We start from the raw sequence: 25,548 nt of genomic DNA, 5'->3' as shown, positions 1-25,548 counted from the left end.
TAAATCCTCAACGAAAACAACCAACAAGAACCACGTACACGGCCACAGTTGAACCTTGAACCCAGGTTTCATCCTGTGCTTTGGTAGCTCATTCTAGCTACAAATAACAGTGACTAGTCACACAACCAAGTTTTGTCAACTTTGTGAGCTGGGCCAACTATCCCTAATCAATCTCGTAGGAATGGAAATCATTCTTGTATCCTCAGCATCAGAAACTCAAAAATTATGCTCAGCTGAGGTCCAAGGATGCCCTTGAAACTGGGTCTACAGCAATAAGATAAAAATACCCTCTGCTTGTGTCAGAAAATATCCTATTTCTAAAGAAAGCAAGATGAGTTTTAACTCACAGAATGCAAAAATAACCCAACCAATCACAGTCAGTATTATAGGGAAGAATATTGAATATTCACTTGGTAACACAGGGCTTGCCTTTGTTTAGGGTCCATTAAATTTAATAACTTCCCCCTCTGTGGCTTTAAACAGAGAACTTCTTCAAAATAAGAGTGGCTCCTATTAAACTTAATTACTTGCCCGTGGCTGAGATGGCAGAGGTGTGTCTACCAAACAGGTAGGTCTTAATAAAGGAATAGTTCTGTAGTAAAAAGTAGATGGTCTAGTGTTTTATTATAGTTGTTTTACCTTTCTGATTTAATTGCTGGAGTTTTCCTTTTAACCTCTCTGAAGGCATCACTCCCTCCTGTGAGTTAAGAGTGGCCCTGCTAAAATTAATGTCCACACATACTTGGCACATTACTGAAGCTGCTGGTTTCAAACCCTCAAACCAGAGGAACAGACAGAAACTCAGCTATAGAAGGGATATTTAAAAATGAATGATATCAAACACTGCTGGCTTTGAAATGACATGAACCATCCTGCCGATTGACCTTGAGTGATCAAATGGAGTTTTTCCTCTGCAATTTCTAGATTTTGTGGAAGTAATAAAATAGTTTTTAGGAACTTTATCAGACTAAGCCCTATTCTGCTGACTTTTGGGAATATTATAGTTTAGCAACTAACAGTCACAAAAATGGAGACAACTTAGTGGTCCTGTACAGTTGATTAAGTGGCATTTGTTGATATTTAAGTATTTTGAAAGAATAAATTCAAGACTGCTTGCTTAAACAGAAAGAAAAGATCTTCAAAAAGATTATAGTTCTTAATGCTGTCTTATGTAAAAATAACCCTACAATTGTAGAGAAAAAGCATCCACATAACCTGTATTGGCCTCTCCCAGGGTCTCCAAGGCAGACAACATATATGATCCTGTATATCTAATGCATGTATCTTACGTCTCTAAGAAACCTCCTAAAAGGATCACAGAGGCCCACGGGTACAATGACCAAGACCACAGAAAAAAATGCCAAAGAGCAATACAGACTTAGGCTAATCTAAGATACTTCAGGGCTTCCCTGGTGGCTCAGCAGTGAAGAACCTGCCTGCAACGCAGGAGATGCACGTGCGATCCTGGATTGGGATGATCCCCTGGAGGAGGGCATGGCAACCCACTCCAGTATTCTTGACTAGAGAATCCCATGGACTGAGGAACCTGGCCAGCTACATCTACAGGGTCACAAAGAGTTGTGACTTTCAAGATACGACTGAAGGGACTCAGCATGCAAGCACACAAGATACTTCTAGGGTCTATGTACCCTAAACTGGTTGGAACCAGGAGGTTGATGATGCTGACTCCCTGTTACCTCACCTCCAACCAATCAGAAGAACATCCATGAGCTACTCATGCCCTGTTCCTTGAATGCTATAAGATTCCTCACTACCCACCCCAGGGCAGGTCACACAGTCTCGAGGGCATTAGCCCACTGTGGCCCCCTTTGCCTGGCAAAGTAATAAAGGTATTCTTTTCTGTTTCACCCACCCACCCAAACAAGTTACTTAACTTATATGGGTGAGATGGGAGGAGTTATTTGCAATGAATAAACCTATGTAAAGTCTCCGTTAGAAGGCTAACAATAGCTCATACTCTGACTCATAAGTCAAAGAATAAGATTCAATAAATAGCTAGACATCTTTTCGTAAGAGTATAATTACATAAAATACATTTTGAAAGTCAGTAATTATGTGTCTACATACTATTTTTTAACGAGCTCCAGAAAAGTAATTATAATCTTTGTGTTAAGCCTCACAAGTGCTTTGAACATCAAAAATGCCATGAGTGATAACAATATTACAATGATGAAGCCATGCAAGGTCTGGTTTGTTGTCAAGTCTCCCTGCCTTCCCACACACCTTGCTCTTTAATAGAATCAGTGAGAAACAACTTTGGCTACCCCTGTAGAGTAAAGGATCTTTTATAATCATGTATTGATGCTTTTGCACTGTGGTGTTGGAGAAGACTCTTGAGAGTCCCATGGACTGCAAGGAGATCCAACCAGTCCATTCTAAAGGAGATCAGCCCTGGGGTTTCTTTGGAAGGAATGATGCTAAAGCTGAAACTCCAGTACTTTGGCCACCTCATGCAAAGAGTTGACTCCTTGGAAAAGACTCTGATGCTGGGAGGGATTGGGGGCAGGAGGAGAAGGGGATGACAGGATGAGATGGCTGGATGGCATCACCGACTCGATGCACGTGAGTTTGAGTGAACTCCGATAGTTGGTGATGGACAGGGAGGCCTGGCGTGCTGCAGTTCATGGGGTCGCAAAGAGTCGGACATGACTGAACAACTGAACTGAACTGAACTGAAGATGAAATGAGATAATATATAAAATCACTGGGTGTTCAGGGGTGCTACTTAAATCCCAACTATTAGGTGATAAAGCCATATTTATCATTATAAGTATGGTGGGGAGAGGAACCAATCCCTCAAGGGCTTCCTCTGCACTAGATCCCTCTAGACTGGTTTCTGTTTGATTTTCATAATTCAGCCGGATATGAACTAAACTCAGTACAATAAGGTCAACCGTATCAGTCAGTTATAGGGCTTCCCTGGTAGCTCAGCTGGTAAAGAATCCACCTGCAATGTGGGAGACCTGGGTTCAATCCCTGGGCTGGGAAGATCCCCTGGAGGAGGAAACAGCTATGCACTCCAGTATTCTGGCTTGGAGAATTACATGGACTGTTACATGGGGTCACTACTTAAATCCCAATTATTATGTGATAAGGCCATATTTATCACTGTAAGTATGGTGGGGAGAGGAACCAACCCTCAAGAGCTTTCTTGGCATTAGATCTCTCTAGACTGGTTTCTGCTTGATTTCTATAATTCAGCTGGATAGAATCTAAACTCAATACAATAAGGTCGACCCTATTAGTTAGTTACATGACAACACTTTATTGTTCAGCCATAAACTTATAACCAGAGAAGACAATGGCACCCCACTACAGTACTCTTGCCTGGAAAATCCCATGGATGGAGGAGCCTGGAAGGCTGCAGTCCATGGGGTCGCTGAGGGTCGGACACAATTGAGCAACTTCACTTTCACTTTTCACTTTCATGCATTGGAGAAGGAAATGGCAACCCCCTCCAGTGTTCTTGCCTGGAGAATCCCAGGGATGGGGAAGCCTGGTGGGCTTCCGTCTATGGGGTTGCACAGAGTCGGACACGACTGAAGTGACTTAGCAGCAGCAAACTTATAACTGCTGCTATTGTTCTTCTTATAATACCAAAGACTACTCAAGGTTAAAGACATATTTCCTGAATCTTGGAACTGCCCCCTGTAAACTTTGAGATGTCTGGTTTTTTATCTTTCTTTGCAATAAAGTAGGGATTGCATGTAATATATCTTTATCATCTTATTTTATTTACTCCTTGCTTCCATAAAGGATGTGGGGGAAACTACAGAATATATAATTTGAGCAAACTCTGGGAGATAGTGAAGAAGAGGGGAGCCTGGAGCCTGGAGTGCCACAGCCATGGGATCACAAAGAGTCGGGCGTGACTTAGCGACCGAACAATACCACCACCACGAACAGGACATATATACAGGCTTCCCTGGTGGCTCAGTGGTAAAGAATCCACCAGTCAATGCAGGAGAAGTGGGTTCAATCCCTGGGTTGGAAGATCCCCTGGAGAAGGAAATGGCAACGCACTCCAGTATTCTTGACTGGGAAACTCCATGGACAGAGGAGCCTGGCGGGCTATAGTCCAATGGGTCACAAAAGAGTTGGCTACGACTTAGTGCCTAAACAACAACAGGCTATACATGGTATAGTGTCACTGTCATCATTGTGATTCATTACGTGAGCATTTGCAGCCACACTTGATAAATGACTCTGAAGAAAGAACAACAAAAAAGGAAGTTGTAAAACTGGATTCTCTGAAGGTCTTTAAATAGATTAAATTGTGGTATTTCTTTGCAATGGTCTTCTCAGATAAAATGGAATTTCCTTAGGAATATTCCTTTCTGAAAGATATTTCTGGTGACTTTTACGCTTGTGATCCCTTGGAAAAGAACATTAGCATGCCTAATTACGTGTAAGTGTAATTTAACATTTTCTATCTTCTGACATCATAAGTGAATAGTTATTTTCTCTTAGTGCTTTACTGACTTTTTGTGAATGCCTCCCAGTTCCTTTTAGCTCTATAAAAATTCATAGTCTACAGAATAATCATAGTACTGACAAATATTTATTGAGTACTCTTTGTGTCAGGCACTGTGTTAAGTGCTTTATGAATGCTATATAGTAATAACTTATTTAAATATTTCATGAGTTTTTTTTTTGTTTGTTTTAAATATACTCTGTGACCATCCATTTCAAAAAGCAAATAACTCCTTTAAAAGTTTAGACTTTTATCAACTGATTCATTTAAGCCAGGGCTTGCCTACAAATTATATATAGACATACAATTTTTACAAAACACTTTTATCTCCTTAATGTCAGCTACAATCTGTGTGACACACATATGGTGTGTCAGGCCTGCCCAAACACTTTACACCTATGCATCTCATTTAATCCTCATAGTAACCCTAACAGCTAAATATTATATCCCCGTTTTACAAATAATAAAAGTTTCCAAGAAGTGAGAAACTTGCCTAATATGAGTATGAGTTGGGATTCAAACCTGGGCCTGGATCTCCACCCTTACTGTGTAAGTGATGAATTGTATTCTTTCTCACCCAAGCTCATATGAGAATGTTTTGATTAGGGAGATGAGAACGGATTGCTCTACAGTAAAAGAAAACAGGAACTATTCTGGAAAGCATCTCAAAAAGTGAACACAGGACTGCGTGGAGATGGCAACAGAGGTTAATATTTTAGCTGTCCATGTTATAGAGACATAGCGTCCTGGAACTTAGGGACACCTTTCGATATTGAGGGGGATAATAACAAGACAAAGTATGCAGTGTGGCACCTGAGAATCTATGAGACAGACTCCTATCCAAGCAGTGTCCTAGGACCAGTCCCAAGGGCACTGGAGACGGGGCTCACTCCTGAAGACTCGGTCCCGTAGTCCACCAAGCAGTGCTCGGGGCGTGGATGCAGCCCCACACCCAGGAGCAAGGTCAGAGGAAGCAGGGCTCCTCTGGTTCCCTGACAGCTGACATCTAGTTCTTTCTTCCTGATTCGCTACATGCTGACAAGAGGGATTTTCTGTTCTCTTCGCTCTCATGTTTACTCAGACCCTCCCACCCTGGCACCATGTTACTCTGCCAGGAACAACTCATAGAGATGTTTGGGGTGGGAGGAAGAAACTGGACTAAACTCAGGTTTAAACTAGTTTCAAGCAGAAGCCCGTTCCTACCTTTGGCCTCAGATTAATACACGGCTGGATAATAAACCAGTTTCTGCCTCCTCCGTGAAATGAGAAAGCTGTGTCATATTTGTTCATGGAAATGCTTTCAGTAGATATCATTAAACTGCCTCCAAATAACCTGGCTGCTCCATATTACACATGATAAATGATAAAATGCCATTTAGGCAGCTTTTGTTTTCCAGTGTTATTGTCAACGTTTTCCCAGTGAATACACTTCAGAAAGAAAATGCTGGAGATAAATGTCTCTAAAGCTGCCATCTCTCCCTGAGGTTTTTTTTCCCTCCAGGTAAAGCCAGAGGACGAACAGCTTCAGCCACAGAGGGTTGGACAGACAGAAGCCCCAAAGAACCCTAAACAGAGGCAAAGTTGCACAAATCTGTCCTGGCAAAGTGTCACCTTGGCCCCATGTAAGACAAAAACAGACTCAGTCTAAAATACATAAGGGAGGACCAGAACTAACTCAGCACCATCCAACACTGTCCCTGTGACCCTGCATCAGCCCTGGTTACCCTCTGTGCTTGCCTCATCCTATCTATCCCGTGTCCTCACTTGACGTTTGCCTAAAGGAGGGAGTCGTTCCAGTAAAGGGAAGTGATCACTACAATTCTACACTCTGCAGATTCCCCAATAAATACCATGTGATTCATGACAATAATAACAGCAGTCGGAATGAGAAAGGGTCACGTGGTTTTCCCAAGACTCTGGAGGTTCCCGTCCCCCGCACCCCACCCCTGCTTTCCCTACTCACCCCTACGGGAGTCCGTCTGTGGCAGAAAAGGTGAAGGCCTTAGGACCCGAGAGCCCTTTCCTGCCATTCGCTTGAGAAACAAAGCCTTCCCTCCTCCCAAGTTGAAAGAAATAAAGGAGTCTGAGCTAATCGCAACCTGCAAGCCTGCGGGCGGCCCATCAGCTTGCCAGTGGTGCAACCCAGCGGAGCGAGTACCGGCTTCGAGCTTTGCAGAAAAGGAGAGAGGGAGAGAAAACAGAGACAGAAACACAAAGAGAAAGAAAGAAAGGCATTAACCTGGCCAGGAGTCAAACAGGTGCATGGAGCCCGAACGCCAAGAGCAGTGTCGGACACACACAGAGGGTCCGACCGTGCGTGCTTCTTACGGAGGGGGTGGGGGGGTGGGGGAGGGCTGCTTCTGAACTGATGGGGGCAGGGCTGCAGTCCGGAGGCAGGGGGTATGACAGATTTTTTTTTCTTATTCACAGGACTCAGAGGGTTGGCCGAGAGCCTTTAACTTTCCTCCACTTGTCAATCTGACATCTTCGTGGATACTCTCTGGTTCCCAGGGACAAACGCTAGTCTATGAGAGGGGGGAAGTGCGGCCAGGATGTTGATCACACACACCCCCACCATGAGTCACAGAATTTCGTGGTGCCTTGGGAAGAGAGGACGGTGAGCCCTGGGGGCTGCCACGTTGCGAGCAACAGCAGTGAGCTGTGTGATTCATGGCGCTGCCTGGGTCTTGAGTTGGCTGCTCAGAGGCCACAACACGTGGCCCTTTAAGCCTCTTGCAGCCTCACTGTCCTTGGAGTGACTCGTGTCTGTCTGACGGGGATCTGAAGTGTGTGGTTTCTCTCTCTCTGAACTGGCTACCTGGAACTCCTGGGTGTTTAAGAGCCTCTAGAAACGGAGGGCTGTGCCTTCAGGCTGTAGTTTGGCTTTCAGGCAGATGTTAGGAACAGAAAGGAACGCAAGCAGAGGAAAGCTGGGCGGCCGGGCACAAGACCCTCAGGAGAAGGCCCCAGTTGGGAGACAGCGCCAACCGAAGGGGATGCAATTGACCTTGGGGACACTGAGTGTCCTCTTAGCAAAGGATGCCATGTCTGGTGGAGATTCAGGCTCTTGACCTCAATTTAAGTTCAAGCCCTCACTAGCCCCGTAATTCAGAAGACCTGGTTTGCAGCTGTGGGACCCCTGTCCACAAGCCTCTGACGGAGAGTTTACTGTGAGCGTAGCTGAGACAGCTAGGCCCACCCTGCAGCCCCAGGCCCACCCCTGCACCAGAGTGGGCTCTGAGATCAAGTGTGGTCTTTACCTGAAATGCGCCTGGGCACGTCGGTGATGGCGGGCAGCCCGGTGCCCCGCGTGGAGGACAGCGGGGTGGTGGAGTGGATGGACGGAGGAGTCATCTGGCTCAGGTACGAGGGATAGGACTGGTCATAGGACCAGGGCGGGGAGGACTGCGCCTGCCTGGGGTCTGGGAAGAAGAAGAAAATCCTTAGCACACCAGCCACTCTGGCCTACACACACAACCCCAAACTTAGAAAGGATAAAGCAGGGGAAAAAAAAAAAATCAGACTATACAAGGACGACGAATTTCCCACAACCCCACCCTTGCAGGCCCTGTGGAGCACACAGCTTTCTAGACTCCGAGTCTCTATGAAAGTAACAAAATGCATCATGCATAAGGACTATTTGTCTCCCTCACACGTAAATATTTCTATTTGGAAAGACTAACAGTCATTTAGAAAACAATCTGTTTTGGGTATCTTCACAAAGTTGAACTCTATTTTCTTTATTTTCTGTGCTTTTTTTTTTTTAATTTATTACTCCAATGAACATGTATTACTTATTTCTTTTTTAAAAAGAAATGTTTGGAACAATTTACTTGATTAAAGAGCAGGGAGATGGTGCCTTTTGCTGCTGTGCATCCAGTCAGTATCCTTCAGACGTGCTTTCTGGTTCTAAAAATGCATGATTCTGTGATTTTAGCACAGTTCACATCCCAGGCAGGTCAATGGGGATGAGGAGTTTGGGGCAGAGATGAGCACAAAGGGGACAGCGTGTAAGTACAACAGGAAAGAAAGGAGCCAGTTATGTTGGGCTTCCCAGATGGCTCAGTGGTCACAGGATCGATCCCTGGGTCAGGAAGATCCCCTGGAGAAGGAAATGGCAACCCACTCCAGTATTCTTGCCTGGAGAATCCCCATGGACAGAGAAGACTGGAGGGCTACAGTCCATGGGGTCTCAAAGAGTCGGACACGACTGAGCAAGTGAGCATGCACAGTTATGTTATTCTGATGCTAAAGCTACCCCAGAAAATAACCGTTAAGAAAAAAACAAAACTTAATTTCAAAACTAACCAAGAACAGAAAGCTTTATCACCATCTAGTTTCGATGTAAAGCACATGAGTTTCTGACAGGAAGAAAAAAACCCAAACACAACAGGGAAATGTCTTTAATCCTATTGGAATCTGTTTAAACGATGTCACATGTTTGGAATGTGGCCCGGAGTTACCTACAGTCACTACAATAATAAAAATAATGGGCAACTGACTGGTTAGAGTGAACCGCTGAGAATTAGTAATATCTTTCAATGTATCTCTAACAGAGTTTCTTGGAGATACACAGAGAATCATAAGCTAAGTTCTCTTAACATTTTTTGTTTTTTGCGAAGTTCACTTTTTCTTAATTTTAAAAAATTCCAATACACCAGGCTGTTCTCAAAACAGCTTTGTATATCAGAATAGCCATGGATTTTGGAACATGTCGAATTAGGTTCAAGTTCTGAGACTTATATTTCTAAGCTGTGTGCTTTTGGGTTAATCACTCAGTGACTCTGAACCTCAGTTTCCTCATCTGTAAAAGGGGATGGGAAGTAATAATATGTGGACACTGCATGAGAAGACCATGCAGAGAGGGCTAGCACAGGAGATGCTCAGTGATACTAATTCTTGCCTTTTAAAAAAAACTTTCGGTGACACAGGAATTGTTTCATGATTAAAACACACCTGAATTGGAGCTAATCCATTTAGAATAGGTTTAATTTTTAAATTATTCCCATATTACCTATCAGCCTCTGAAAATGAAAAGCTCGATTTTTGAAAACAATAAATACATTTGAGTCAATTCAGGTTTATCTCTACCCAAAAAAAGTGGATAACAAGATGTGGGTTTTTTTCTGATATCATTCCTCCTTTAAAGCCTCTCAGTCTTTCTGTACAAAGCCATTTAGTTTCAGCTATTTCTTGTTTATTTGTTCAATTCAGAAACAATTTATTTAAAGACTATCTAAATGGGACATACTTTCTTTGACTCAAAATAATTAAATCCATCTGGATATTTATCGAATGTTTACTGTATCCACAGATATACAGAAAAATTTCATCCAATTCTGTTTTAAGGAACATTTACCTGAGTTTGCAATTTGAATTAAAGAACTATTGTAAATGGTTCACAGAGACGTTTCCTTTAGAAATTGGATGGATATTTAATCATTCAAGTAATGAAATTTTGTGCTTTAAAATGTTCAAGGCTGAGACTGTAATAGATCGGCAACATTTCAAACCTGATCCTGTTATATATCTGATACAGATATACTTCCTTGTTTTAACCATTAATGTCATTTGCTATTCAGATAAATGGTAAATGATCTTCAGATGGAAAAAGATTCATTCCTTACAACATCAGAAAGCAATCTCACAAAGACAAGGCCTTCCCTCAAGCACCATTTTTAACAGATACAAAGGATAAGAACCACACAGCAAAATGAGCAGGGCACAGGGGACTCAGGTAATCTAACATCACCAGATGACTTCCTGAGCAAGCAGTTTCATCTGTATCTCCACTCCCATACTGTAGCACGTTACCAGCAGTATAGGGCTCTCTGCCTAAAAGTGGGGGAAATACAAAGAAATCTAAAGAATGACTAAAATCACTGACATTTAGACATGTCACAAAGGAATCAGGGGACTTAGCTGGAATGGAAGATACAGCTTTGCATTTCTCCTCAAGCTGAGAGGCAGCTCAGTACAAGGGGAAACAAGGGGCCTTTCTGATGAGAGGATCTGAGTTGGGGTCCCAGCTCTGCCATGTGTGAGCTGGATACCTTGGCTGTACTAGCAAACTCTCTGAACCTCAGTTTCCTCGTCTAGAAAATGAGGCAGCATAGCATGGTGAAGCAAACATAGCCAAGAGTTCATTGTGCCAGGTGGACAGCCAATTTGGGGTTTGAATCACAGCTCCCCACTTTGTTGAGCATTCTGAGGGCCTCAGTGGCTCACCTGGAAAATGGGAACCAGGATGCTTATCAGGGCTCTGTGAGCATTTACACAGACTAGACCTTGTCTAGTAGGTTGTCTGCCACCCTTGGCACATACAAAGAATACAGTAAATAGAAATGGTCATTGCTATCTGTAAAATGAGTATAATTGTAACTACTATCATTTTTGTTTACAGAACTACATGAAATAACACAAGAAAAGCCTTTTGATAACTCTAAAGTACTATATGAAAATGATCATTATTCTCCTGTGATGTGGGAGCTCACATCACATGGCCAAGGCCCTGCTGTGTGACTTGGGGTGTGTTTCTTAATGTGGCTGTATTTTAATTTCCTCATCTGTAAAATGGGTATGATAATACAGTCTCAGAGAGTATCATAAGGATTAAATAACAGAGCGAATGGCTAAGCATTATTCAAAAAAACTAAAAATCGGACTCTAGAGGCAAAAAAAAACCAGAACATAAAACAGAAGAAATACTGTAACAAATTCAATAGACTATAAAAATGGTCCACATCAAAAAATCTTAAAAAACAAAAAAAAATCTGACTCTAAACTATCCAGCGTGGCTGGGTTGTCTACGGTTAGTCTTAAAGATGTTCCAGAGCAGACTCATCACAATTCAATATAATGGCTAGCACATAGTAGGTGCTCAAGAAACAACTACTGCAGGAACCTCCCGAGGTGGCTGGAGTGAATAATGGAATTTTATAAGGAAGTAGTAATTAGTCTTTCTCTAACTCCCCCTTAGGCTATAAAAGAACTCGTATCAGATGAGGTTTTAGCTTTGACATAAACTTCCTGACTGCTGGCATACACACTTGAACTAGCAAAGGATCACTATCCTTTAAGTAGAGGCCTTTCTGAAGATTCCCAGTGTTAGCAAAAAGAACTTCTCACTATCCCTAAACAAGCGAGAAGCTCTCTCTTTGCTTTCTGTCTCTCAAAGAACAGGCTGCAGGCTGGCCAATCTCTCTTTCAAGGTCACCATCCTAAGATTCTATGATAAAGACCTACTTAAGGAGAATAGGACAGGGCTTGGCAACCGAACAACCACAGGGAGAGTTACTAAAGAAAAACAAAACACAAGAACCGCCATATGGGGCTTACTAGATCTAGTCTACGGAATTTTGAAAAGGAACTGCAACCTTAAAAAAAAAGGATTGGTTTCCAAACACCCCAGTCTTTCTCTAACACCCTGTGAATGAGGCCTCATCAACCCCAGCTCCTCATTTCTGGCCTGTGGGATCTTGGACAAATTTTATAACCTATCTGACTTCAAGGTTCCTAATAATGGGGATAAATAAGAAGACCTCCCTCCTAAAGTTGTTTTAAAGATTAAATGAGGTCATGTAGGAAAGAGCTTAGCATATGGAAAGAACCCAGTAAACGTTCACCACTATTAAAGCATCTCCTTTACTGAGCCTTCGTTCTGTATTTATGTTTCCAGCGCTTAACCTCTTATTCTAGCAAAAGGCCATTTTAAGAAAGCTTCCTGCAGTTCTGAAGTCTGCTGTTTGGAGACTACACCTGAGACTATGTCTGGTCGCTTCGATAGCCTTGACAATCATTTAACCTGAGTCACGTTCCTTCCTCATCCTAGCTTCTCCCAGACCAAGAAATCCTAATCACTTCAGTGTCTTTTCTAATACTGTATGCGTCAACATTTTCAAACTGTTAGTGGGGGAAAAAATGGCTATAAAAGATCTTGACTTCCTAAATGCCCAACCACTAAGAAAATGTAATCTTATAAACATATGATTACAGCACATTTGCTTTGTTGTGGACAGTTATTAAGGCTGACAATAGAGAAAAGTCACCTTAACCCGATCTCACCAGTGATTTCTGAACTCAACTTCCTGAAGAAACCTGAGACTTCTGAGATTGACTCTGAACTTGGATGACTCAGAGCAGGTGACGGATGTTTTTAGGCATCAATCCTAAGATTACTAATAGGGAATAGTGAGTGCAGGACCTAGGTCTAAGACAAACCTACAAATTAACCATTAACAAGAAACGATCTTCATCTACCTTGGGCCCCACAGGGCTAGTATAATGCATTCCTTCCCTCTGCTCCATCCAGAGTTACACTAAAACTCTTGTCAAGTCTACAGACACATGGAAGGAAGCACCTTGTCCTTCCAATCCAACACAAATAAGAATATCCTTGATTTGGGGGCCTCAGAGGCTCAAGGTACCAATCACTGTCTTGGTAGCACATCCTGGGTGATCTGAAATTACCTATGAACACCCATGAGTTTTCAGAAAATAACTGAACTCTATTTCATAGCCAAAACTGCTGCTACACTTTAGTTTTAGGGTGCTTTAAGAACAGTAATTGAGTACTTCTCTATGGCAATCTACGGAAACAGCCTCAATATTATTTTTATTACTATATTCTGGACATTCAAAACACTGACAGATGTTTTTAAATGGATATGATCACTGCAAAACAAGACCTTGGGTGCTGGTTTTTTTATGGGCACATACTCTTTCGTGCTTGAGAAACCTGAAATATGAAATCACACATGAACATTTTAATAGGTCTCCGCCCCTATTTTCCCCCAAGTTTCTCTCCTATCACCTAAAAGGTGTGTGGGGGGAGAGAGAAAGTCAGGTCTTCCTTATACAATGGGCAGCCGTGCTCACAGCAGGATGTAACTAATCACAACGACTAAATGGCAGAGAAAACCTAGGGCTGAGCTCCTGGAGGTGCTGGGGATGACTGAGGAGAGAAGAGCCCCCAGTCTAACTGGGGACGCACACTTGCAACTAGCACCTGGCTTCTGAGGTCATGCTGACTGGACACCTCAGATCTACAGCTGCATGCTTTCAGAAGAAATCGTGGTCTCCTCTGTGTCAGCAGACCAAGTCTAGCTACGAAGAGTGCCAGGTAAATAAAAAGGAGCCAGTCACGTCACTTGACAAAAGGAATCCCTTCAGCTTCTAGCTGAAGCAACATCTGTTGGATGAACTTTAAAAATAGACACCAGAAAGGCACAAACTATTGGGTATAAGACAGGCTCAAGGATGTTTTGTAGCAAAGGGGTAATACAGCCAATATTCTGTAATAACTGTAAACAGAAAGTAACCTTTAAAAATTGTATAAAATTTTTTAATTAAAAAAAAAAAAAAAGACAGGACTTCCCCAGTGGTCCAGTGGTTAAGACTCTGCTTCCATTGGAGGGAGCACAGGTTCAATCCCTGGTTGGGGAACTAAGACCCCACATGCCTCAAAGCACAGCCAAAAGTAATTAAATACAGAGTGAAGATATAAAAAATAAAAGAAGTAAATAAATAAAAAGACACCAAAATCCAGGGACCTGCATACACTTTGCACTTTCTCTCCCAACACTTTGTGCTTTCTCTCCCAACACTTTGCACTTTCTCTCCCAACTCCCCACATGCCTCAAAGCACAGCCGAAAGTAATTAAATACAGAGTGAAGATATAAAAAATAAAAGAAGTAAATAAATAAAAAGACACCAAAATCCAGGGACCTGCATACACTTTGCACTTTCTCTCCCAACACTTTGTGCTTTCTCTCCCAACACTTTGCACTTTCTCTCCCAACTCCCCACATGCCTCAAAGCACAGCCGAAAGTAATTAAATACAGAGTGAAGATATAAAAAATAAAACAAGTTAATAAATAAAAAGACACCAAAATCCAGGGACCTGCATACACTTTGCACTTTCTCTCCCAACACTTTGCACTTTCTCTCTCAACTCAAGTTGAGCGCAAGGTTCTTATTTAGCTGTCCCTTTCTCACCTCCAAAGTACCAATGGTCATAACTGCCACCCTTAAAAGGGCTTTCTGGATGGGGTGGGGAGAGAAGTTTTTACATGGTGTTCTGGTGAGTCAGCAAACTATCCATTTTTCTTGTCATGAACAGCTTCTGTAACCTACACAGCAGTGAGATGGTCTAAGGAATAGATAAAAAAAAAAAAAAACCTAAAGACATTTCTTGCTGTGCAAAAGCTTACACAAGCAGGTGGGGAGAGTAAGACTAACATATAAAACGACAAGTTAATTCAAAAACTGTCAAAGCATGCACCTGTGTTTCTTTAAAAGCTCTAAAGATAGACATGAACCATGGTGCCCTGATATCATTGTGGATCTTATAAGATCTCCTTCTAGAGTGGTGCTCCTTTGGCTTAGGCTACCTGGAGACTGGGCATATCTGCCTTACATCCTACAGACCTCAGAACATAAAAGTACCTAAGAAAACATCCCCAGGAGATGCTCAGAAATTGATGCTACCTGGGGGAGAAGTGGCTCATGCATCTCATGTGGTCTCTGTATCAGGCAGAAATGGAGACTGGCATTTATTTAAACCGTGGGTGTGAGAAAAGCAAGATCTCTCCTTTGAGTTAGACCATAGTTTCTGAAATTTAATAATGGGTGTGGGGAAAATGAAGCAGCATCATGCATTTCCTGAAATGATTTGTAAAGAGTCATGGGATCTAAGAGTACTCAGACTTTTCAAATGACTGAGAAACTACATTTCATGTCTACACACTTGAACTCTGAACACTTAGGGTCATAATAAGAGGAAGGGGGAGGCAGATGGTTAGAAAAAAAAAAAAAAAAAGGCATTGTAGGTCAATTAAAAAAGCACCAGAGGAAAAACAAGTGACTCTAGGAGAGCAGGTAGAAGTCTTTCCTTAATGAATAAGATAAATGGGGAGAGGAGAGTGGGCAGAGAGCTTTAGAAAAGCCCAGGGAGGAAATTCCCTGGGGATCTAGTGATTGCAGCTCTGTGCTTCCACTGCAAGGATGCGAATTCCATCTCCGGTTGAGGAACTAAGATCCTGCATGCCACTGAGCCAAAAAATAAAACAAATTTAGAAAAAGAAAAAGAACAGGGAAAGGTACATATGGAAACTCAGGAGTTGCTGTGAACAGGTCCCCTTTGGTAAACACTCTGGTTAGACACCTTTCGCACCTTTCGGGTGTGAAACGGGGACTGCTTCCGGAGAACTGCTCGCAACAGGGCACACCTTGGATACGGTGTTCAACTTCACGCAGAGATGGGAGGAAACCAGCCAATGGGGCCAAGCCCAAACCAGCACACAAGTGGCTCCTTCCTGTCTGTGCTGCCAGCGGGCTGCTGGGTGATGTGGCAGGACAGTGGCCAGTGGTTTCTGCCCAAGCCATGCGCCCCCAGGGAGCACCTGCTATACTAGGGGGCATCACTAGAAGAGCATCATATTCCCACCCCTTCTCCTCTACCCACTTCCCCCTCAACGGCACTCAAATTAGGCTGGAAAACCCCCAAATATTTCTTCAGAAAACTGGGGTATTTAACATGAATTGCATAGACAGTTCTCCTGAAGATTTTGCCTCTCCGTTGCAACCAAAGTCAATAATCTCAATGGAGGGAGGCAGATTTACAATTTCCTATCCTAGACTGTTTCTGTCGTATTACTATCATTCATAATACAAATAGATGCATCATTCACATTCATTCATTCACACTTCCTAACATTTATACTAAATGCTAAATGTTAAGTTCCCTGTCTTCTCTAATAACCCTGCCAATAACTAAGTGGACATTTAGAATGTACTTTCCCACTCACTTCCGGTTCTCTTGACCAAGAAGAAACATGGTCCAAAAACAGGCTTCTTGGGGTGCAAAAGGAACCCTGGACGGGGGGGCTCTGGCGCTAACTGTGCAATCAAACACCAATGATTCCTCCTCTCTGACTGTCGCTGTGGTCAGGTGTAACATGAGAATGGATGGTCTCTAAGATGTTTTCCGAAGATAAAATGCTATGATTCTAACCACTTGAAAAATTGGGTACCCTACTACACTCAGTCCTTGCTGGAGATGGTAGCTCACCAGAAATTACTGAAGCCCTGCTGGGCTGATCCGGGGCAGCTGGGAGAGGGGAGCTGACACTCAGGGTGCTTCTCATAGCGCAGCTTGTGACCCATGTCAGCAAAGAAGACCTCAAAAGGAGGATTCTGACCTCCCTCCTTGTCCCCAGTCGGGGTTCTCTCCAACTGACCAAGGTGGCCAGAATCACTTGGCAGAAAACCAACCCAACCGATTCACAGAGCTTAAGACTGAAATTTGAAACTCCACTCAATGCTCTGATGGTGACCTAAATGGGAAGGCTATCTGGAAAAGAGGAGATATACGTATAGCTGATTCACTTTGCTGTGAGGCAGACACTAACACAACACTGTAAAAACACTACACACCAATTAAAAAAAAAAAGACTGAAATTTGACCAAAAAAGCAGCAATCTGTTTGGATAAAACCAGATGCCTCACAGGGTACACCAGCCACTAGGAGTTAATACAAACAATGCAAGGAGAGGGGCTCCATGAATCTCCACGAATCTTAAGAGACGATAGTGGAAGAGAGAATGAGAAATGATACAGTCTAAGACATCACCACCTCTAACAAAATATTAAAAGAAAAACCAGAAGGAAGCTAAGACAAGGCAAAAAGAGGTGTTTTTTCAGAATCACCAATCTGGGGCTGGAAGGAACTCATCACTGTCCTACAGAAAATGAGGGAATTTCCTTACTTCAAAGAAAAACCTAATAGAAGAAATGAGAGGGCATACCACATGTCACAGCTAACCTGGTCTCAGCCTCAGCATATCTAGGGCCTCAGAGTAAAGGCAATAGAGGAAAGGGAACTAGTCACAAACAGGTAGGACCAGAATCTGAGAAATGACAGGGATGTGGTATTGGCCAGGGGACGTGACCTTAGTTCAAATCACAATATTGAAGTGAATGCAGTAAATTCAAGTTCAATTCGGGCTATTAACATCCAGGGGGGGTGAGCTTATAGCAGTTGGGGTGTCATAGAAGGTCCCCAGGCATGGTGGATCCTTTTGCCGGATAGATGATGCTATTATCTGTGGTTCTAAGAACTGTCTCCCATCACTCACTCATTCATTCATTCAGAAAATGTTTATTGAGCACCTACTCTGGTACTCTGCTAGGTTCTAGAGACATGAATGGTGAATAAAGAGTCTGCATGCCCTCAACAGAGTTTACAATCTGGTGGGAGAAACTGACATTAATCAACTAATCATATAACTGTGATAAAGTGCTAAAAAGGAGATGTTCTTGGCATTGTAAGAATGTGCCATGAGGGACTCCAGCCACGCCTGGGAGCCAGGAAAGGCTTCTCTAATGATGCAATGATTAAGCCAAGAACTGAAGGGCAAGCAGAAGTCCAGAGGATACTCAGGTGGGGTTAAAAGGGCTGCAGGCTAAGCAAACAGCATATACCCAGTTCCGGAGACAGAGGTAGTACAGTTTCTTTTTTGAAGAGGTGAGAAAGCCAGTGTGGTTGGATGACTGACAAAAGGTTCAAAACAGTTTGAGAAGAGGGTGGAAAACAGGCAGGAAGGACCCAGGCTATGCAGAACCTGTCGGACCACGCAAGAGGTGTTGGTTGGTCTTTATACTAAGAGCGGTGGAAGGTCATGGGGGTGTTTTTAAGTACAAGGTGACATCATCAGATACGTACCTTTTTAAATCTCCCTCTCACAACATCACAATAGAAACAGGGCAGAAGTCCAGCCCAGGACTGGGAAGGGCGTGTAGGGAAAACAGCAGCTGAAATGGAGGCCAGGGTGGAGTTCAGGAGCTGCATCCCGGGAACCAGGAAGCAGCCAGAGGCACACAGCTGCCTCTGCACGTGGCCCAACCAGAGGGATGAACCCCTGAGAGGCCTGGGTTGGAGCAGGTTGGCTCTGGGTGGGCGAGGGGAGCCCCAGGTCAAGGGCCTGGGGCCTGCAGCTGTGATCTGGGCAGGCTCCACCTCATACCTTCTGGTTCAGGGGTAAAGCCTGGGCCTCTGTACCTGTAACAAGTTCCACAGGAGATGCTAACAGATGCCAGAGTTGGAGAACAATGGGCATGATTTTTACTGATGACAGTTAGAAAGGAAAATTACCCAACACTACTTGATTTAATCTTCCCTATCAAGAAGAACAATCTCCAAACAGAACGAGCAGAACAAACATGCTTAAGAGGAAATGAAGGCCCAAGACAGGTGAGGAGATAAGAGAGAGCAACCTACTGCTTTAAATGAATTCAAGTGTCTGCTCCAAGATGAATTATGCCCCACAGTATTGCAAGAATGTATGGAGACTGGCAGATAAAGGGCTTTATGTGACAGAGCAGGGTCTGCAAAGTTCTTTATATTAAGGAAAGCATGTTTTCCTGGAACTCTGTTCACTCCTAATCTTAGGTTCACTACCTGGGATTCCTTGTCCATATGACAGTTATTAAATTATTTGAAGATAATGCCTTTAAAGTTTACTACATAATTGTACTTTTACATTATTTCACCCCATCGACCTTTTCTGGAGATGGCATTGCTATTGGTAAAATCTAAATTGCAACTAGCATTTTGGAATCATTGCTTGCAGCCCACTAAAAACACTGGAGTCACTTTTGACAGCCTGTGTACAATCAGCGCTTCACACTTGATCCCCAAAGTGAGTATCAGAAAGCGGGATGGGTTCACTAAAAACTTGTTTCCCAGGATTACTTGAGCAATAGGTTAAGAGAAAGGTCCTCTGTCTGCTGTGCATCTTGACCTCAGCAAGATACATACCTTACCTCTAATGGGATGTACAGGTACTTAAAAGGCCCACCAGAAAGTGATCATTGACATGGGTCACAGTCAGCCTTGAAAGAGGAACACAGTAGTATATTCGAGGGCTTGACAATCCTAGTTACATTCAGCATCTTTAGCAAAGTCTTGAAGGGTGAAAAGCAACTTTCCTAAGCTTCACGATGAGATGAAATTGGGAGGAAGAGTCAACATAGTGGATGAAGAATCAGAGCTATAACATAACTCTTCGAGACGGAAAGAGGAGGTGAAAGTGACACAGTGAAACCCTCAGAGAACAAACGTACGGTGCTACAGTCGGTCAACTCCCAGACAGGCCCGAGGGAGCTGCCTCGAACGCAGCAAGCCTTCTCCACGGCCTGCAAACCACACTGTGATGGGGTGACGAAGAGCCAACACGGTCCTGGGATGTATTAACAGAGCACACGTGAACCCCTACCCCCAGATAAGACAGTGCTAGAGAGTTGTGCTTTTTCAAGGTGGAGTCAGCCCAGAACCCTGGAGGAGACAGAGCAAGCTGTAGGACCTCCATCTGTCACAGGAGGAATGGTTAAGGGACAGCCAACAGCTCCCATCTACCCTCAGCCTCTCCCTGGGACGTCTACTTCCCACCTGAACTGAAGCTTGGTTTTCTTCCCATCCTTCCTCCTAACCTCTCCCCTGGGCCGCTGCTCATTCTCCAAGGCCACAAGATGACCCAAATCCCCTTCAGAAATTCTTCTGTCTTTCCTCTAACCTACCAACCTCCAGAACCTTCCCAGACATTGGTAAGAGGTCCCACATCTTTCTTGTTTCCCTGACTTGCACCAAGTCCTACGGAGTTTCACGAGAAATTGCCATTCCCACCGACCATCCACCACGGCAGAGCCCACTTCTATTCACAAACTGCAACCCCTGCAGGAGACAATCATAACTTTGCTGACTGGCTCTTCCTCGCATCTCTGTCCTTACTTGGGTCCTCAGCCATGCTCAAAGCCATTTTCCTTTCCCCGCCCACTCACCTTGCTGACAGCCCCAAAGGTGCACTGTTCTCCTAACCTTTTCCCTACATCCTCCCCACCTGAAACCACCTTGTCAGACTTCACCCTCCCAGGACACTGACTTATAATTTCAGCCCTGAGAGTTCCAGAACCTCGTGATGCCTCAGTTTTCTTATGTGTGAAAGAGGGTTCACAATACTGAGTCTGCAGTGAAATCTGTCATTTAAAGACTATTACAGCCAACTGTTTTCAAACAGCTAAAAAAGCAAGTCCTTATCAAAATAAACAAAGCCTTGGAAAGAATCTGATGGTCTTCCCTGGGAATAGTGCCATACAATTTTATTCCTGGAATACTTCTGCATATATTAAAATAAAAAACAATGGAATGAAAATACTTTTCAAACTGATAACATCTGTAATATGTTGTTGCTATTAATATTACACAGTACAGTATACTCTGACTCTGAAGTCCTGGGTACCCATCCACAATTCAACATCAAAATATACCATCAGAGCATCCTATAACTGCATACATGACTTGCCCCTCTCCTGGGTTAGTCCAGGAAGTTGAATATGTCATTATTAGACTCCTCTTCTGATCATTCTGCTCAGAATCCATTGCAAAAGGCAAAAAGGGGAAAGAAGGGTCCCTAGGCAACGAGTAACACCAATACATGTATGTACACATATGGACATATATGTAAAGCTCAAGCTAAAAAGAGAAAGATGGTGCTTTGGGAACAAAGGAGAGAAAGAAACCCAGACTTCCTCTGGGCACAGTCCTGAAGTCAGGCTAGAGATGGAACAGTCTTAGGGAAGGAGAGAGTGAGGTCTTATCAGAGATGGGTTCTCCTTATCACAACTAGGTAGTAACTGAGCATCATGTATTCCAGACAGGAGGAAATTACAATGACAAGATTCTGGAACGCAAAAACTTGATTTTTCTTGGAACATTACCCCTCTCATCTTTTTGTAAAAGCATAATAAAGCCAGAGCATCTTCATTTAAAAAGGGAATTTCAACCAACAGAAATCCAGGGACTTTTAAGCAGCTCATCTATGGATGATGTCAACAGCTGTGGGGACAACATGGCACACTGATGGCCAGCCCCTCACAGGGTCATACTGAGCCTTATCCTTCAAAGCCAGCACAAGCTGGACCTGAACTCCACTTTTCCTAATACTCGTGTTCACTCACAGAACTTATGCTGTTTCTTCATGATGATTGTAATGGGCAACCTCCTCTAAAGAGCTTTCCTGCTCACACGTGTGCATGGTCACAGCAAATTTTCCTGGCTATTCTGCCCACAAGATCTCCAAGGAAGGAGGCAGGACAAGACTCCACAGTAACCTCAGAAATGAAAGCTCAGCACCACCCAAGTGAAAGCATGATACTTCCAACCACCTGTGTTGAGTGTGGTGATTTCAGTTCCTTAAGACAAAAGAAGCCTCTAGGTGAGCAGGACCACAGCGGTCGAAAAGCAGGAGCGAGACCTCAGAGGACTCCCACTCCCCACATCCTACAGTTCTCACCCGCAGTCACGCTTCCTGCTCGGCTACGGTCACTGTGCCCACCGTGGGCTCGCCCTCCTCACACTCAGAGCCACAGCCCCACCCACTTCACCTCCACCTCCTTTCACACCAAAGAATCGCGGGGCCACTGAGCACTCGACTAGGACACTGTGCTCCCCAGTGTCTAAAAGGCCCGCTAATAAATGTTCCAGTGCAAGCCCAGCAGGCTGAGGGCTAAGACAGCCAAATATCAACACAGGCAAAACCCAGCTGGCGGGGATTCTCCTTCATTTTTTTAATTAATAAAATTTATTTTACTTCTACTTTTATTGGAGGATAGTTGCTTTACAATGTTGTGTTAGTTTCTGCTGTACGACACAGTGGATCAGCGCTACGTATACACATATCCCCTCTTTTTGTGGATTCCCTTCCCCTCTAGGTTACCACAGAGCACTGAGTAGATCTCCCTTGCTCTACAGTAGGTTCTCATGAGTCATCTGTTTTATACTTAGGACCCGTAGTGTATATATGTCAATCCCAATCTCCCAATCCATCCCATCCCCATCTCTCCGCCTTGGTATCCGTATGTTCGTTCTCTTCATCTGTCTCTATTTCTTGGATCCTCTTAATGCTTAAAGGAGCGTGTTTGCCAAGGAGGGGAACACAGAATCAGACTGAAGTTGGGCAGAAATGACTTCACTTCAGTCAAGGTAACCATCAATAAGACCACATCATTCTACATGATGTCTGCCACGTCATTTTTTTCCAGATACTCCTAAAAAGGTTACCTTGAGTATAGGTTCATATATAACTGTCCATTAACTATCAAAAACAATTATGCTGTCTTTTAAAAGCATAATTCAGATACTCATAATGCATCATTTTTATGAATGTTTTGTCCCTGAGGGTCCTAAAAAATATCCTAGGGGGAAAGAAAAAGACGTTGGTCCCTTAGGACATGTGTCAGATTGTCAGCAGCCTGCCCAACTCAATGGCCATGATGCTGGTTGCCCACTAAGAGTCTGGAACTCAAAGTCAACTAAACTAGCTCCAAAAGCCTAGAGAAACACATTTCTTGAAGAGTCCTTTTCCTCTACCTGCAAAAAATCCTACTTTTCACAACTGCCTTAAGGCTTCAGTAAGAACTTTGTGTAAAACTAGTCTGTAAATGGTAAACAGCTGCACAAATAAAAGCCTGAAATGGGAGGAAACAGGGACAGGAGAGAAGTTCACTTCAGCCTCCCAAAGATGCTGGAGGTTGAGTGCGTAGGACCGTCCAGCCATGTGGATCTTGCCCTAATTCCTGTATTAAGGACTCACTAGAGTGTAAATGGGACTCTGAGCAAGTTATTTAGCCTCTCAGACCCTCAGTTTTCACATCACCACCTAGCTCATAGACCCGTTGTGAGAAATGCCTGCTACCCCATATACAGTAGTCACGGCAGTACTGTCAGTACACAGCAGCTAATAGCAAGCCACTCAAATAGGTACTAGAAAAAAGATCTGGGCCAGAATAGTAACAGGTCACCCTTCCTGAAGAAGTCAAACACCTGCTCATTCATTCTTCACCAAACCTAAAGTCGCCAAGCAGTGGGCACCACCAAAGACAGTGGGGACACAGAGATCAGTAAAACATAGCGCTGCACTTGGGAAATTCAAAGCCTGATGGAGGAGATGGACATGTACACAAAGAATCGTCACCATGTCCAACAGTGGTCTGGAGCATTGGACTTGACTTGGGTAGGGTGGAAGAGGCCTGACAGAGGTGCCAGCGTTTGATCTGAGTTCTGAAGAAAGAGGAGAAGGGCAACCAGTCTTAATTCCCTCCCAGGCTCCTGCTGCTGTTTCCTGAATGATGACCCTGCTCCTGCCTCTGCTCCCTTAGGGCCCGTGCTTCTCACAGCAGCCAAAGTGAGCTCTGAAACACAGGTGAATAAAACAGATGACTAATGAGAACCTACTGGGAACTCTGCTCAGTGTTCTGTGGTGACCCAAATGGGAAGGGAATCCAAAAAAGAGATACATGTATACATATAGCTGATTCACTGTGCTGTACAATAGAAACTAACGCAACATTTTGTAAAGCAATTATACGCCAACAAATTGTTTTTAATGTGAATTAGATAATGTCATTTGCCTGCTTCACATCTTTCAATAATGCCCTTCTGTGCTCAGAACAGAACCCACTTTCCTGAACAGGGCCTGGAAGACTCTCCGTTATCCAGCCACTGCCCACTCCCCTCGTTCACTCCATCCACCTGCCGGGACCTTCCTGTCCCCTGAACGCACCACACTTGCAGCTCCCTGAGAGATTTGGCCTGAGTTCCCCTTGGCCAGAAATTCCGTCCTCAAAGCTCTCCAAAGAGCCTTTTCCCCACTTTCCAATCAAAATTAGCTTCTGCCCTGGTCTCTCTCTCATCCTCCTTTCATTTTCCCAAAGCTTTTACTATTATCTGAAATTATCTTGCATGAATGCTTGACCCAATTGCTGACTATATGTCACCAAAACACAAGCCCCTGGTGAAGAGAAACTAGACTATCTTGTTCCCTTACATCCCTGTCTTGCAAACAGAAAGCACTCAATAACTACTTTTTGGAGGAATGAAGAACAGCATGGCAGAATGCCCACCTCAAAGGTTAGATGGATTTCCCAGTCCACCAGGGGCTGAGTCAGCTTTTTATTCCTTCTAGATGCAGTTTACCCATCCAGAGAGCATTTTGAGCTTAAAAACAGTGCTTATGGGGAATTCCCTGGTGGTCCAGTGGTTAGGACTTGGCGCTTTCACTGCCAAGGGCCTGGGTTCAATCCCTGGTCAGGGAACTAAGATCCCACAAGCTGCATGGCGTGGCAGAAATAAACAAATAAATAAAAAATAGTGCTTATCATGAGCAATATCTCCTGACACGGTTATCACCACCATTATCACCACATTCTGAATCAAAAGAAGTGGATATTTTTGACAGACTAGGTGTTTCCTAGCACCCAGAGACAGGCAACCTATGTCTGAAAGATTTTAAAAAACAAACAAAAAAAGAGGTGCAGAGGAAGCAACTTCCTCAGGAAACCATGGGGAGGCCCTGGGCCCTCAGGCAGAACGACAGCCATTTAAGACCTGGACAGGGACAGGCCAGACCAGCGCTGCAAAGAAGCCGGCCCACTGCACGGTAGGACCCTGAGCCCCAGGAACCGTAAGAGACACTAACATGAAACACTGAAGGCTTAGGACTTCCTCAATCTATAATTCCTAATTTCATGTCACTCTTCTGGGAGTTCAATTTGCCTTTTATGCTGACAAGTGGGAGAACTCATAGTGATTATACAACCATGATCACTATTAAGAAAATAGATTCTTCTTAAAAGACTCTAACAACACACAAGCTCCGAAGGCCATTTTAAAGGCATCAGTCATTAGCAAAATATCATTAGTAAACAGTTAAGGATCAAATTGGGCTTCCCTGATGGCTTAGTGGTAAAGAGTCTACCTGCAATGCAGGACACACAGGTTCGATCCCAGGGTTGGGAAAATCCCCTAGAGAAGGAAATGAAAACCCAACACAGTATTCTTGTTTGGAAAATCCCATGGACAAAAGAGCCTGGTGGGCTACAGTCAATGGGGTCACGAGAGTCAGACATGCCTTAGCAACTAAACCACTACCAAGGATCAGAATACAAAAATCACACATTTAAAGAACCCAGGGATTGCCAACTCATAGAACATCTATT

General features: G+C 43.7%; 1 protein-coding gene and 1 non-coding gene across 6 annotated transcripts in view; one reads left to right on the top strand and one right to left on the bottom strand.

Annotated features, from left to right (window-relative positions):
• Positions 1–25,548, bottom strand: part of RUNX2 (RUNX family transcription factor 2) — a 257,195-nt gene that overhangs the window by 152,292 nt on the left and 79,355 nt on the right. For all 5 annotated transcript variants that reach the window (XM_070777443.1, XM_070777445.1, XM_019985968.2 and 2 more), the window contains one exon: positions 7,756–7,917. In XM_070777443.1, coding sequence (XP_070633544.1) covers positions 7,756–7,917 — 162 coding nt within the window. The remainder of the gene's footprint in view (positions 1–7,755; positions 7,918–25,548) is intronic.
• On the top strand, positions 24,573–24,645 carry TRNAE-UUC (transfer RNA glutamic acid (anticodon UUC)). Its single transcript has one exon. It is a non-coding gene; the product is annotated as a tRNA-Glu (tRNA).

Source organism: Bos indicus, chromosome 23 (assembly GCF_029378745.1).
Source record: "Bos indicus isolate NIAB-ARS_2022 breed Sahiwal x Tharparkar chromosome 23, NIAB-ARS_B.indTharparkar_mat_pri_1.0, whole genome shotgun sequence".
Lineage (NCBI taxonomy): Eukaryota > Metazoa > Chordata > Mammalia > Artiodactyla > Bovidae > Bos > Bos indicus.
The sequence above is the reverse complement of the archived record's forward strand: the minus strand, read 5'-3'. Positions and strand labels throughout refer to the sequence as shown.